This window comes from Cornus florida, unplaced genomic scaffold (assembly GCF_030987335.1).
Source record: "Cornus florida cultivar Cherokee Brave unplaced genomic scaffold, ASM3098733v1 CherokeeBrave_3.0.0_Hap2_Chr06, whole genome shotgun sequence".
Lineage (NCBI taxonomy): Eukaryota > Viridiplantae > Streptophyta > Magnoliopsida > Cornales > Cornaceae > Cornus > Cornus florida.
Window position 1 is genome coordinate 99,746,515 of NW_026775576.1, and position 13,243 is coordinate 99,759,757.

The 13,243-nt window shown below is 36.9% G+C and overlaps 2 protein-coding genes across 2 annotated transcripts; both read left to right on the top strand.

Annotated features, from left to right (window-relative positions):
* The first annotated feature begins 847 nt into the window (after window positions 1-847).
* LOC132313303 (uncharacterized) lies at window positions 848-9,935 on the top strand. The gene is made up of 3 exons (XM_059812016.1): window positions 848-1,116; window positions 1,360-1,772; window positions 9,296-9,935. The coding sequence occupies exons 1-3, from the start codon at window positions 952-954 to the stop codon at window positions 9,735-9,737; spliced, it is 1,020 nt and encodes a 339-aa protein (XP_059667999.1). The 5' UTR covers window positions 848-951; the 3' UTR covers window positions 9,738-9,935.
* Window positions 9,936-11,560: 1,625 nt separating this feature from the next.
* On the top strand, window positions 11,561-12,956 carry LOC132315068 (myb family transcription factor PHL5-like). The gene is made up of 4 exons (XM_059813826.1): window positions 11,561-11,752; window positions 11,875-11,932; window positions 12,076-12,145; window positions 12,358-12,956. The coding sequence occupies exons 1-4, from the start codon at window positions 11,686-11,688 to the stop codon at window positions 12,790-12,792; spliced, it is 630 nt and encodes a 209-aa protein (XP_059669809.1). The 5' UTR covers window positions 11,561-11,685; the 3' UTR covers window positions 12,793-12,956.
* Window positions 12,957-13,243: the final 287 nt, after the last annotated feature.

Consider the following 13,243-nt stretch of genomic DNA (forward strand, 5'->3'; position numbering starts at 1 on the left):
AAAAAATTAAGAACAATGCTTAGGCCGTATAAAAAGAAACCTCCTTCTTACGATGAAGTGAGTCAATAAAATATCAACAGGTGTTTTGGAAAAATCATTGACCTTATCATTTTCTTTTTAGGATATATAGTCACGTTATGAAAGAATCCTCCCCAGTTTGAAAGATTTTAGGATATTCAAAAAAATTGTGTTTGAGTTGAAATTTTAATATGAGTTTTTTGTTAGGGAGATCAATTATGTCATTATTTTCTTATAAATATTTTAAAAATATTATTACACAATAAATTAATTATAAAATGTATTTATTATAATGTGCCTTTAAACACTTAACATAATTTTTATTGATTCTAATTTTTTGACAACTCTACTAATAAAAATATTTTTTTTATTCTAACAACAACTTCAAACGAGCTATTCACTAAGTACAACCAGCAAAAATAAAAAATTTTCTCCTCCCACATGATCCAACCATTTATAATTTCCACCGATCTCTCTTACTTGAAAAAAAAATACTGTATATATATATATATATTGTTAGGGCAAACCACAGAGTTACACATCGCAGTAGTAGGGACTATCCGTACCCACAGGACATTGGTCAAACTATGCCAATAATTAGCCAATTGTCGCTGCGATAGTCCTGAGTTGACAGTTTTGTACTATAAAATGGAGTCTTGCGATTTCTTTCTCTTTATGGACAGTCCTAGGTATTAGGCCCGTACTTTTCTTAAATAGCTAATGGGCTACCCAAATCTATCAAAAATTCTATCTAATTATGGGCCTCCAAAACAATCAAGGCCCATTCCCATCTTTTATTGGAAGAGAGATTCTCACATTCTCACCAACACTACCAGTAGGAAACATAGTTCATTGCAGAAACCTCAAACCAAAGCCAAGGCCAAAAATCTCAGATACAGGGAGAAAGATAGTAGAGAGAGAAAGTAGAGAAGTATGGGTGTGGATTACTACAAGGTTCTTCAGGTGGACCGGAGCGCCAAAGAAGATGACTTGAAGAAAGCGTATCGAAAGCTCGCCATGAAGTGGCACCCAGATAAAAACCCCAACAACAAAAAAGAAGCCGAGGCCAAATTCAAGCAAATCTCCGAAGCATACGATGTATGTATATATATATCTATACACACGTATATACATCTTCAAAGCACTTAGTAAAATTTTGTTGATTTTTGATGCAAATAACAAATTCAACAAATCTCCGAAGCATATGACGCATGCATATAATATACTGTAACTATAAATGTGCGTAATGTATATGCATTTCCAAAACCCTAATTAAATTTTAGTATTAATTTTTTTTTTTTAATTCAATTAACAGATTGTGACATGATGTATGTTTTCTAGGTTTTGAGTGATCCACAAAAGCGAGCGGTCTTTGACCAGTACGGTGAAGAGGGGTTGAAGGGACAGGTGCCGCCGCCTGGTGCCGGTGGCTATGCCGGCGCTTCGGATGGCGGTGGTCCTACTATGTTCAGGTTCAATCCTCGGAGTGCTGATGACATATTCTCAGAGTTTTTCGGGTTTCCGGGCCCATTCGGAGGGATGGGTGGGATGGGGGACATGGGAGGATCACGTGCCAGGGGTATGTTTGGCGAAGATATATTTGCTACGCTTCGGGGCGGAGGCGGTGAGGCGTCCAGTAATATTCCCCGGAAAAGGGCAGCTATAGAGAGGACGTTGCCGTGTAGTTTGGAGGATTTGTATAAGGGGACTACTAAGAAGATGAAGATATCGAGGGATGTTACTGATGCTACTGGGTAAGCTTCAGTTTTAGTTTTCATATGCTCTTGGAGTTTCAATCTTCTCTATTTATGTTTCTATTGCCTTAATTGATTTTAATTAGGTTGAAATGAGTTTCAAGTGGAATTCCCTCCTAATTGGTACATATTGATGCATAGGGTGTTGTTTTTAACTATATTATTGATTTAATATATTGCCAAAGCTATGAGTTTTATCAATGACCTGTAACACATAGCATGTCAAGTCTCTATCTTTGACACTTGCAAAGCATCTACCTTTTCCCCTACAGTTACGATTGTGGATGAACACATTTTTACTGAGAATGTATAACAAAGTTCATGTACTCTTTATGTTTTCACTTGCTTGCAAAAGCTTCAACATGGACTTTTTATGGTAAATATAAGAGTTGTGATACAACACATTCAATTGCATTTATGTGAGTGGAGATGACGTCAGACGTCATGATGATGGCATCCCCACTCATAAAACAGTCGGATGCGTTATATCATTTTCCTAAATATAATACACACGCCTGTGTAGTTGTGTTCCTAAGGACTTGTTAAAAGGGCAGCAGATTTCATATTTGTCAACAAAATACTTTTTATTGAACTGAGATTAGATATATAGTTTCATTTATTATCTATGATCGTTCATGACTTGAAGGTTATAGGGTTTTATTTAGTTACAATCATTTAGCGTCTATAATATAAATATGTGTCAGCTGTAGAGTTTGATCTTAAATCATTCCGTATTTGTTGTCTCGTCGTTTCTCACATTCATATGTATTAGTTGGCCGGCTTTTACGCGGGCTTGCATTTATAGTTTTGACTGCTCTTTATGTTTCCCTTCCTTTGTACCTTTCTACATAGTTGTATAAAGGAAGATATTAATTAATGATTTAATGCTCCATCCGAGAATGCAGTTTGTTTTTGTGTTTTGGCCTCACGCTTGTTAAAGTTCTTCATCTATCTTATTATTTATGGTAGTTAATAATTGTATGTTGTCTTTCTTGTGAGGAAATTTACTGAAATGTCTTCCAAATTTTTTGTGGAGCGAGACAAGTACACATACAAGTACTTCTATTTATTTATTTGGGGGGAAGACATTAGGATTGATCATTGTGTTGGTAATTTGAGTTGACCAAGCATATGTGGGGAGCCTCCACATCGTAGAGGGTCATAATGTTGTGACACATTCATGTAATTCTACGGATGTTGTCTTTTTGCTTAGATGTTTTGAGTATTAAGAAAAGTATTTGTTTGATTTTATGCTCATGTGATGCATAGTTATTGGACAGAATGATAAATTTATTAGAAAGTAAGGCAAAACATGGTACAATATTATTATTTCATCTTGTTTTTGATACTCAACAATCTGTAATGGGAGGCGAAAATATAGTCTTAGTTTTTGCGTTATATTCTGCTAAGGATATCTTTGAATCATGTTTTTTTATTTTTATTTTTTTGCTTGTTTCCAAATTTGTTTCTTTCTTCATTTCAAGTATTCGTAGTGTTGGGAAAGAAGAATAGGGTAGTTTTAGCATTAGAAGATGAATCATGAGGGAAAGAGTTTGGTCCCTTTTAAATTTGGTTTCTTAATTGCCAAAGAATTAAGTGGAACAAGTTCTTTTTGGAAAGTTTGAAAGCAGCAGGATTGTCATATATTGTTAACCAGGGAAAAAGTTGCAATTTATAGGTTTATGCCATGTCTGGGAGTTTTGTGGAGTTTTTGGCACCTTCTAGGCTTAGGATAAACAATTCCAAGGTTGTTTATTTTTAGCAACTGGTGTGAGCTATTTGGTTGCTGATTGACAAAATTTGTGGTTTTAGGATGAAAATTGGTGTGGGCGTAAGCATTCCATGATGCTAAAAATTTTTGGCCTTCATTTAGATCACTCAATGAAGGAACTTTTATGTGCCATTGCATGACTAATTACAATTATGATGATGTTAGATGTGACTTTGTACACTCTAGATGACTAAATAATTTTGGGGAATGTATAAGAGAGGCCAAAATCTGGTCATTTATCTTTAATGGCATATCAGGTATGATTGGAGAAGTAACTTGTGAACACTAGTTATTCTAAGTCTCTGGCAGGCATTGGAAAAATGTATTTTCTTTTTCTAGTATCTCTCATCTGGGAGAACTGGAGTTATACCTACGTATTGGATTGTCACAAAGTGGTTGTTCTGAGACTCGAATCTACCACCAGTGGCACAGATATTTTAGGGTTAAACTGCTGAATCAGACAACCACCCTCTCTTATTTGGGTATATGTTTCTCCATCCAAGTAGCCTTTTTTAATTGACAAGATCTGAATAGTGATACTGAGAGGTGGACAATCATAAGCACTATACTTTATTATTTTTTTTGGGGTCAGTTCGTGATCACTTTCTATTCAGCACTTACCGATGCTCTCTTCCTGATTTGGCATATAGAATCAAGTTGCACGTGCTGCAAATATAGAGGTGAAGCATTTTGCTGTTCAAAATTGTTAGAGGAGTTACCAGTTTCTTGAATTATGGGGTATCTGCCATACACATATTATATTTTCAGGTTTGTAATATTTGATATCAAAGTGGACTTTAAGCGGTAGGTTTTAGTCATCGAAAGGGCTATTTGGTGTAGAGCGAGAGCCAAAGTGAAGCTACCTAGAGTCTCACATTCATGATTGAAAAGGTTACGTAGGAGAGTGCTACTCAGTTGAGTGAGGGGCCAGCCCAATGGGAATTTTTTTTATTTGTCACCGAAGCAAGGGCTACTTGTGAGTGCTGTTGAGGAACAAAACTGCAGAAGTGTGGTGGTATTTTGCGGCCTTAAAGAGTTATGGGGATTTATTTCATCTGTTCTACCAGTCCTGGGGCTTTGTGGCATATTGGTAAGGTTGATGACAGGACACCCTGAAATTGGAGAGGTAAGGGATGGGTGGATCTTGTGCGTTTGTGTTATCTTGTGATCAGTACTGATTGTATCCACGTTATACCTACATACCAACTTTATGGCTTCACACACGAGAAACTCCTCAAGTTGATAAACTTAAACCTCAAGTCATCATAAGGTTATAAAGTATCAATGGTGAACTAGTAATTACATTTAGTATGGATGAGCCATCCTTATCCTATTAGAACTATTCTTTTTATATTTAGGAAATGTTACCATTGGAGATGTTGTGGTTGCTTCCATAATCCTAACCCCTAAGTTACTTTTACTTTAAAAAATCATAATTTTTAAAATAAAACCCACCCCCTTAAAATAAAAATAATATTTTGAGAAATATGATAAATTAGATTCCAAAATATAGGCTCAAAATCTACCATAGATAATATATATATATGGGGTAAAGTACAATCACACCCCCTGAGGTTTGGCTAAATGACACATAGGTGAAAGTTACTCATTTTTTGAACAATGACACCCCTTCAAGTTTGAAAAATGGACAAAGAGACCCTGAAAATGGTGAATTGACTTTATTACCCTTTGATATAAAATTGATATTTTTATTGACTTAAATACCCTTGGATCAAGCCCAAACCCTTTCTCTTTGTATGTATGTATGTATGTATGTATGTATATATACACACACTACATAATCCCCGTTGGACGAACCCCTCAGCCGCCGCCGCCATCATCATCCCTAATTCACCGCTTCTTCACAACCGAGCTTCACTGCTGTCCTTTCTCCACCGCTGTTCCATGCTTCATCATAACACCACATACATCACAACATCGTAACCGACGGCGCTGCTCTCTGCCACTCCTCTGCCGCTATCCACATCGTCAACATCACCAAAGCCCTGCGCCTCTCTGCCGCTGCTCTTTGCCGCCTCTCAGCCACTACTCTCTGCATCATCAACACCACCAAGGCGTCTGCCGTTGCCTCCAGCCTTCTCGTTCTCAAGTCTGAACTTGCCCTCTCTCTCTGCAACTGCAAACTACAAAATCTACAAGAATCAGAAGTTCAAATTCTATTACCTATATCAAAACCTATATCGGCATATAATTTCAGATTGTTCAAAAAAAAAAAAAAAAAAAAGTCAAAACCCATATCTTTTAGTTTCCATCGCCCACTGTTCGCGATCTTAGTTGGATTCTTCAGCCGTCGCTAGCGGATCTCAGCTTGGTTCTTCACCACTTTACGGCAGTGCCTCATCTCCGCCGGCGGTCCAAGTTTCAATCACTCGCGCTACCGCTTCGCTATTCACGCAACCCCAAGGTCCTCAATTAAACCAGCCTCTGCTTTCGTTCATTAGTCGCACCTACCGGCGCTTAGCATTGCCGGACATGCAAACCTCTTCACCGCTGCCACACACATCCTTACTCGCTACTGCCAAGAGCAACCTCGCCGAAACCGAACTCGCCGCCGGCTCTCTTGCCATCGCTTTTGCCTCCATCGACCCATGACCTTAGGCCATGGATGGTCCAGATGGCCTCTACATCTCTGAACCGTTGCCGGAACAGTCCTGTACCATAACCAGTGACTTGTTCTTCTCTCTTCCGAATCACCTTCGCCGGTGTTCTCTCCGTTTCTTCCGTCCTTGTCCACCGGCACTGACCGTTGCATCATACGGTGGTCACGCAATCCTCTCCGATTCGCCTCTCAACACCCGATCTCTTCGATTCACCTCCCAACCCTCTCTGACTGGATCTTTTCGTTGTGTGGGAGGTGTGCGGCGTCATCGTCTCTCCAAGAACAACAACCCACCTCCAAGAAACTCAACCTCCAACCACCCTCCACCGCAGCCGCCACTAACAACGGCGGCGGCAACCAATTTCACGGCTTTACCAGGCACCACCCTCCGCCGCAGCCGCCACTAACAACGGCGGCGGCAACCAATTTCACGGCTTTACCAGGCACCACCCTCCGCTGCAGCCGCCACTAACAACGGCGGCGGCAACCAATTTCACGGCTTTACCAGGCACCAACGTTTTCTCCACGTGTGTATATGTATGTATTTATATATAAGGGGCTATAACATCATTTTGCAAGATCTGATATTTTGTAATATATTTGAATTTAATATTGAGGGGGTAATTTTGTCTTTTCATATGACTTAAGGCCTTGTTTGGATGGAATTTCATAAGAAGGGGTGTCATTGTCCAAAAAATGAGTAACTTTCATTTGTCTGTCCTTTTGCTAAACCTCAGGGGGTGTGGCTGTACTTTACCCATATATATGTGTGTGTATATAGTTGCTAAAAAGTACATCTTCTTCTCGTTTGGGTACAAAAATCCATCTTCCACCTTTGGTAATAAGAATTACTCCCTGTGTCCACAAAAAGTGTCCAGCTTTTCCATTTTTGGCTGTCCCAATTCAAAATCCAATGTACCATTTTTTTTAATATTCATAATTTACCCTCCTTGCCTTGAATTTAAAGTTTGAAATAAGACCTCATGTGGACCCACCATAGAAGGATATATTTGAAAATTCATTCCCTACCACTATAATAAAAAAATTTTAAAAATACACTCTTAAAATGTTAAGTTCTGAAAAAGGGGCACTTTTTGTGGGACGAAGGGAGTATGAATTTTCATACCATGTTAATTAAAATAGGCTATTGTTTATTCTTTTGATTGACTAAAACACAATATGTGCAAACAGTATATTACAAACTTAATTACTTTTTATTTGATTATATACTAACATATATGAAAATGGTTTTTTATGATTCTATGAATAACCCTTGCCAAGAAATTGAAATAACTCATCGTAATTTTCCTTTTTGGAGTTTATTGATCATCTGATTGTAATTTAATAGCTCGAACAGCAATGCAACTCATCTTCTTATTTATTTATTTGTTTTTTTTTTTTTTTAATTTTATTTTTTTATATACCCCTGAATATTTAGTTCCGATTGTATGGGTGTGTGTGTTTCTTTTTAACTTTCAAAGATGGTATGGGTGTGTGTGTTTCTTTTTAACTTTCAAAAAAAAAAAAAAAAAATTTAGGAAATCACTCTTTTTTTTTTTTTTTTTTTCTTACCTATTTTGAATTAAAATGAACATTATAGCATGTGGTTCTATGTGAGGTCTTTAGATTTTAGATTGAGATAGAAGGATAATCGTCTAAAAGAAAGCGCGTTCTGATGATAATGTCTTCTAAATTAAACTAGCTAGCCTTTCTTTTTTATCCTCTTTTCTTAAGAATATAGTTGAGGTGAAATGTGGTCCTTGAAAACTCATTTAAGTATCTTGTTAACCCTAGGATGGACCTTTGTTCTTTGACAACAGAAAGCCTTCCCCACTCTCCCCCTTCTTATGAGATTCTTCCAATCACTCCTACAGTTTTGAGAGAGCATTATCTGAGGCAGAATTGGATTACATAATCTGGAATCACCTTGGGGAAATCAAATGCACTTGAAATGTGTGGCCTAATGGAATGTTGAATTTTCATTAAGATGCGGTGCACCCCTTTATAACAAGTAGTGGTCTCCCATTCCTTGGAAAATATAACCGGCTTCGGATGAGTTAGTGCAACTGTGTAATGCTGTAGCTGGTTGGATCATGATTCAATTTTATGCCAAAGCAATTGTGTTATGAAGCATGTAGCAGAAGTGACAGTATAGGTGGTCTTCTTACTTGGATAATTTGCTTTGTATGATCCAGTCTCTCTTTGCATATCTTACAAGCTCATTGCTGTACCTTGTTAGAGGATCCTCAGGAGCTAGTGGTGGGTTCAGTAAATGGCATCAAGTGTTGCTTAACTAGAACTTGTTCGTAAAAACCCCATATTGAAGCGAGAAGTTCACCGTTCAAAAGACATTGGGCTGTCATAACACTAAGGGAAGTAAAATCTTACTCAAAAGGTCATTTTCTATATGAGCACATTTACTCTTTGTGCGTTGTCTGGTTTATAATTGCCTGAAACTACTGGACAACCAAGCTCTTCAATAATGTAATTAATGAGTACATACATCCATGGAAACTGGTACTGTCTGGATTTTTCTTAGCATCTTGATTCAGTGGTAAAAGGCCATTATATTTATAAGTTGTTGGTCTCATCAATTCAGGGTGCTGGAAAGATAAGTTGGGAACAGACCTAGCCTCCAACTTTGTAGCACAAAGCAGTTACTCTCGTACATGGAATCTGCTTTCTCTTGCTTGTCAACCCAGGTTTTATCACTGGACCAAACCATGGCTCTTAGTGAGTTTCATTGGTGAACAATTTAATTTGGTTCCCTGTTGTAGAACATGGGAAGGTATTTTTAGTGTACCAACTCTTATGGGGTTCGATTTATACGATAAGTGCCGATGAAAACCTGCAACCTTTTTCCTTCCGAAATTTTCTATTATAAGCTCTTTAACTCTTCATTACGGAGTATTTTTTTTTTCTTTTTCTGTAGTCAGACTGAGATGTTGGGATCTTAGAGTTATTTGCTCTTATTAGTTATTGTGTGACTCTGAGTTGGTTGACTATTTAAAAAAAAAAAATTCTGAGTGACCGACAGATTCCTGGTGTGCAATGTAGATATAGTTTAGAACAAAGTTATAATTGTTTGTGCTTTATCACCTTTTGCTTTCTAATATTTATTTTGCTGTGCAGGAGACCCACCACAGCGGAGGAAATTCTTACAATTGAGATCAAGCCAGGTTGGAAGAAGGGAACAAAAATAACATTTCCAGAGAAGGGAAATGAACAGCGAGGTGTCATCCCCTCAGACCTTATCTTCATTATTGATGAGAAGCCTCACAGTGTCTTCAAGAGGGACGGGAATGACCTCATCGTCACACAGAAGATCTCTCTGGTGGAAGCTCTGACAGGTTACACTGCACAGGTGACAACCCTTGATGGACGGAATCTGACAATTCCAATAAACTCTATCATTAGTCCCACATATGAAGAAGTTGTTAAAGGGGAGGGGATGCCTATCACCAAAGAACCTTCAAAAAGAGGGAACTTGAGAATTAAGTTCAATATCAAGTTCCCCACCAGGCTTACTTCAGAGCAGAAATCGGGTATTAAACGATTGTTGACTTCTTCATGAACACTAATGGTAGAACTCTACCAAACTCCTGTAAGCTTGCATTTATTTTATTTGCTTGGTTTTGTTGTAAAAAGGAAATTCAGGCGTTGCTAAATTTGGAAATTTCATTAGAGAAGTTGTTTAGGTTATAAACATTATTTCCCATGTTCATCTACTGTTTCTATATCTTATTATATGAAAAGTGATATTTTCTCTGTTTGGATGGCATTGCGATATCTCAAAATATCATTCTATTCTAAAAGTTGAGCTCATTTTTGGGGCCAGTGGTGACAAATGACCATCTTATTAGTGGTTAAGTTTGAAATATGTGAATTACTATACACTTCCCCATGTTGGTGTCGGCAACACTTTTTGCAATATTAAGTAACACGTTGATCATCGAGCGATCAACTTGCAGAGTAACCAAACAATTGAACTTCAAAATATATACATACATATATAATATGAAAGTGATATAAAAGAGATTGCATGATTAATTCCAAGACATAGCAGAGCACCTCTCTCTGCATGGAATGTGATTGATTCTAAAGGTCGGGCTTACTCGTGGGATGAATGAACATGTTCTTGGTTGCCTAGCAAGAGGTGTTTTAGTTCTGAAAACAGGGTATTGTTCCTGTTACAGTAACTTCTTGATGCAGATTACTACTACTTTCAGAGAATTCAAATTTATTATATTGTTGTAACATTAGCCGTTGTTCCTAAAAAATATATATATATATATTTAAAAGGTGTTTAAATTGAAATATATACAAGGTATGGCTGCTAAGTAGTAGTAGTTTTATTTATGTAAGTTGGTCTGCAGGCAAATGTGGTCACTGCTCAAGTGGTCTTAGGTGACCGACTATTTTCACAAAGGATTAAGACAAAGATGATGATAGACTCACTATTGTTGGATCCTGTATGTCATATACGTGATTACCTGGTGCAGTTGTTCACATTGAGAGTGTTCCAAGTAAGAAAACTGGTTTTAGCTATAGTCTAAAACAGGTCATCTCAATATGGCTGTGTTTGTTTTTGGCGCCAGTTGGGCAGTCTTATTGTATCCTGTTTGTATCATAATCTTAGATTTATTCGCCAAATGATTTGATGTATAGAAAGATGTATGAGTTTGAGAAGTTTGGGGCTCTGTTTTCGCTTGGTTTATTCCGAAAGTCAGACACTTGATGGCATCTTCAACTTAGTGACCATCGCCAGTATGATTATTAGTTTTGTCAAGTAACGGCTATATTCATATGGTTGTTCCAACCTATTTCTACGACCCTCCCAACTGGTGCATTGCCCAGGAGGGTTGCTCAGACGTCCGACATGGGCTCGAGTCGTTCTGATGGATCTGGAAAAGAGCGGTTGCGTTGGACGCAAGAGTTGCACGATATGTTTGAGAAGGCTGTTAATCAGCTTGGAGGTCCTGACAGTAAGTTCACAATCATCCAACTCGATTATTTTATGATGTTCAATCTCTTATGCATGTAAAGCATGGATGGGTATGTATGAGTTCTTCATGATTTTAATAAACTAATTTCATATATTCAAATTTGTATGAGTTGGGCGACAATTTTAGTGATCTTTCTTAATTATGTTGATTATATATCTACTTTGCAGGAGCAACGCCTAAAGGTATCTTGAAGACTATGAGCATTCCGGGACTAACAATCTATCATGTCAAGAGCCACTTACAGGTTCTCTCTCTAATAATAACAACATATATATATATATATATTGAGAAAAATAGGTTTATTTGAATAAGTAGACAATTTATACCTAATTATGTGATGCATATTTATACCTATGTTTTGTAGCATGTTTTGCATCACTAGGCTCCTTGGTGTATTAATTTGAAAGAAATTGAGGTCCTCCATAATATCTATGTATATATGTATGTATTTTTTTTTTCCTAATTATGTATGTATGTATATTAGCTTTAAAGCTATGAAAATTTGTTGATTTGGTTATGGGTGGTTGTTTTTTGTTTTTTCAGAAGTACAGGATCTCAAAATTCATTCCAGAATCATCCAGTAGTAAGAGCTCTTTAAATTTTGACAATTTTTTTTTTTATTTTAATTTTTTGAAAGTTAATTTTAACAATTTCTCTCCGGTCTTTAATTGATTCTATGTTAATTTAAATATAATAATTGTGCAGGAGGCAAGTTTGAGAGGAGAAGCATTTCAGAGCTACTGCCCAACTTCAGCACAACATCGTGAGTTCATGCTTATACCTTTATATATTCCGAGATTTCTTGTAAAAATCCCCTTTTTTTTTTTTTTTTTTTTTTTTTGAGTACTCAAAATGTAAATTAAATTTTAGCTCATTTTATTCACTGTGATCATATAATCTTTGTAGCGGCGCTCAACTTAAGGAAGCGTTACAAACGCAAATAGACGCACAAAGGCGAATGAGTGACCAACTCGAGGTACCATTTTACATCATCTAAAACCCATACTTAAAGAATTTTCAACCCTGTTATGGACCATTGCAGTTTCTTTTTTTAATCTTTAGATAGATAAAAATACTCCCACACACTGATAAATGCTCATTATGGAGCTCAAACCCCTCATCTTTCCTTTGAGCGATGAGAAATCATACCTGTTGAATTAACAATCCATTGTTTTTTCTTGTTTAAAGGTTCAAAAGAGCTTGAAGCTTAAAATTGAAGCACAAGGAAGGTATTTAGAGAGGATCGCGGAGGAGTACAAAAACCGTTCAAAGGTTGCAAAGCCTAGCAAGCCGTTCTCTCCTACATCACTACCTTCACTTTGTGATGAATCAGAATCAATCATGAAGGAATTTGAATCCGATTCAGAATTCGACAGAGCTGAAATAAGGATGGATGAAGAATTTCGAGCTCAAAAGAGGCTTAGAGTAGTGGAGGATGATGTTTGGCAGCCGAGATATAAATTTCCATCACCGAGGAGTTCTGAATCTTATACTACAAATCAAAACATGATTCTTGATAGAGGTGGGAAAATTTCATATCCATCCCACGAAATGAGCTTTCCTTGGAGTGTCACAGCCTGCCAATCGCCTCTAATTCCAGCTTTATATGATTCTTATAATTAATATTCTGATAAAAAGTAAAAATAAAAGTTCCAATGCTCTATGACATTGTTTATTGAACATTGAGAGTGATAATGTATTGGGTGTTAATTGAAGATTTGTTGGTCAGATTGTACTACAAATAAAGACCAACTGTGCTGTATAATACTGTATTCGATATGGATTTGTTTGCTACTTCGCATCCTGCTTAATTATCTACTCTCTTTTTTTAATCATTTATGTATCTTTTGATAGAAAGGAAGGAAGATAAAAAATAGGAGAAATAAATTTCTTTCGTTTGGTAGAGAGCATACAAGGAATGAAGATGACGAGTCATCTTTCATCCTTCACAAAGACACTCTTTCATCCTTCACAAAGACACCCCTAAGGAAGATATTGTGTCTTTTCTTCTTTTTGTTCGGTCGGATAGAAAAAAATATAATAAGCCCATAATTTATTATGTTAGTTAAAATTG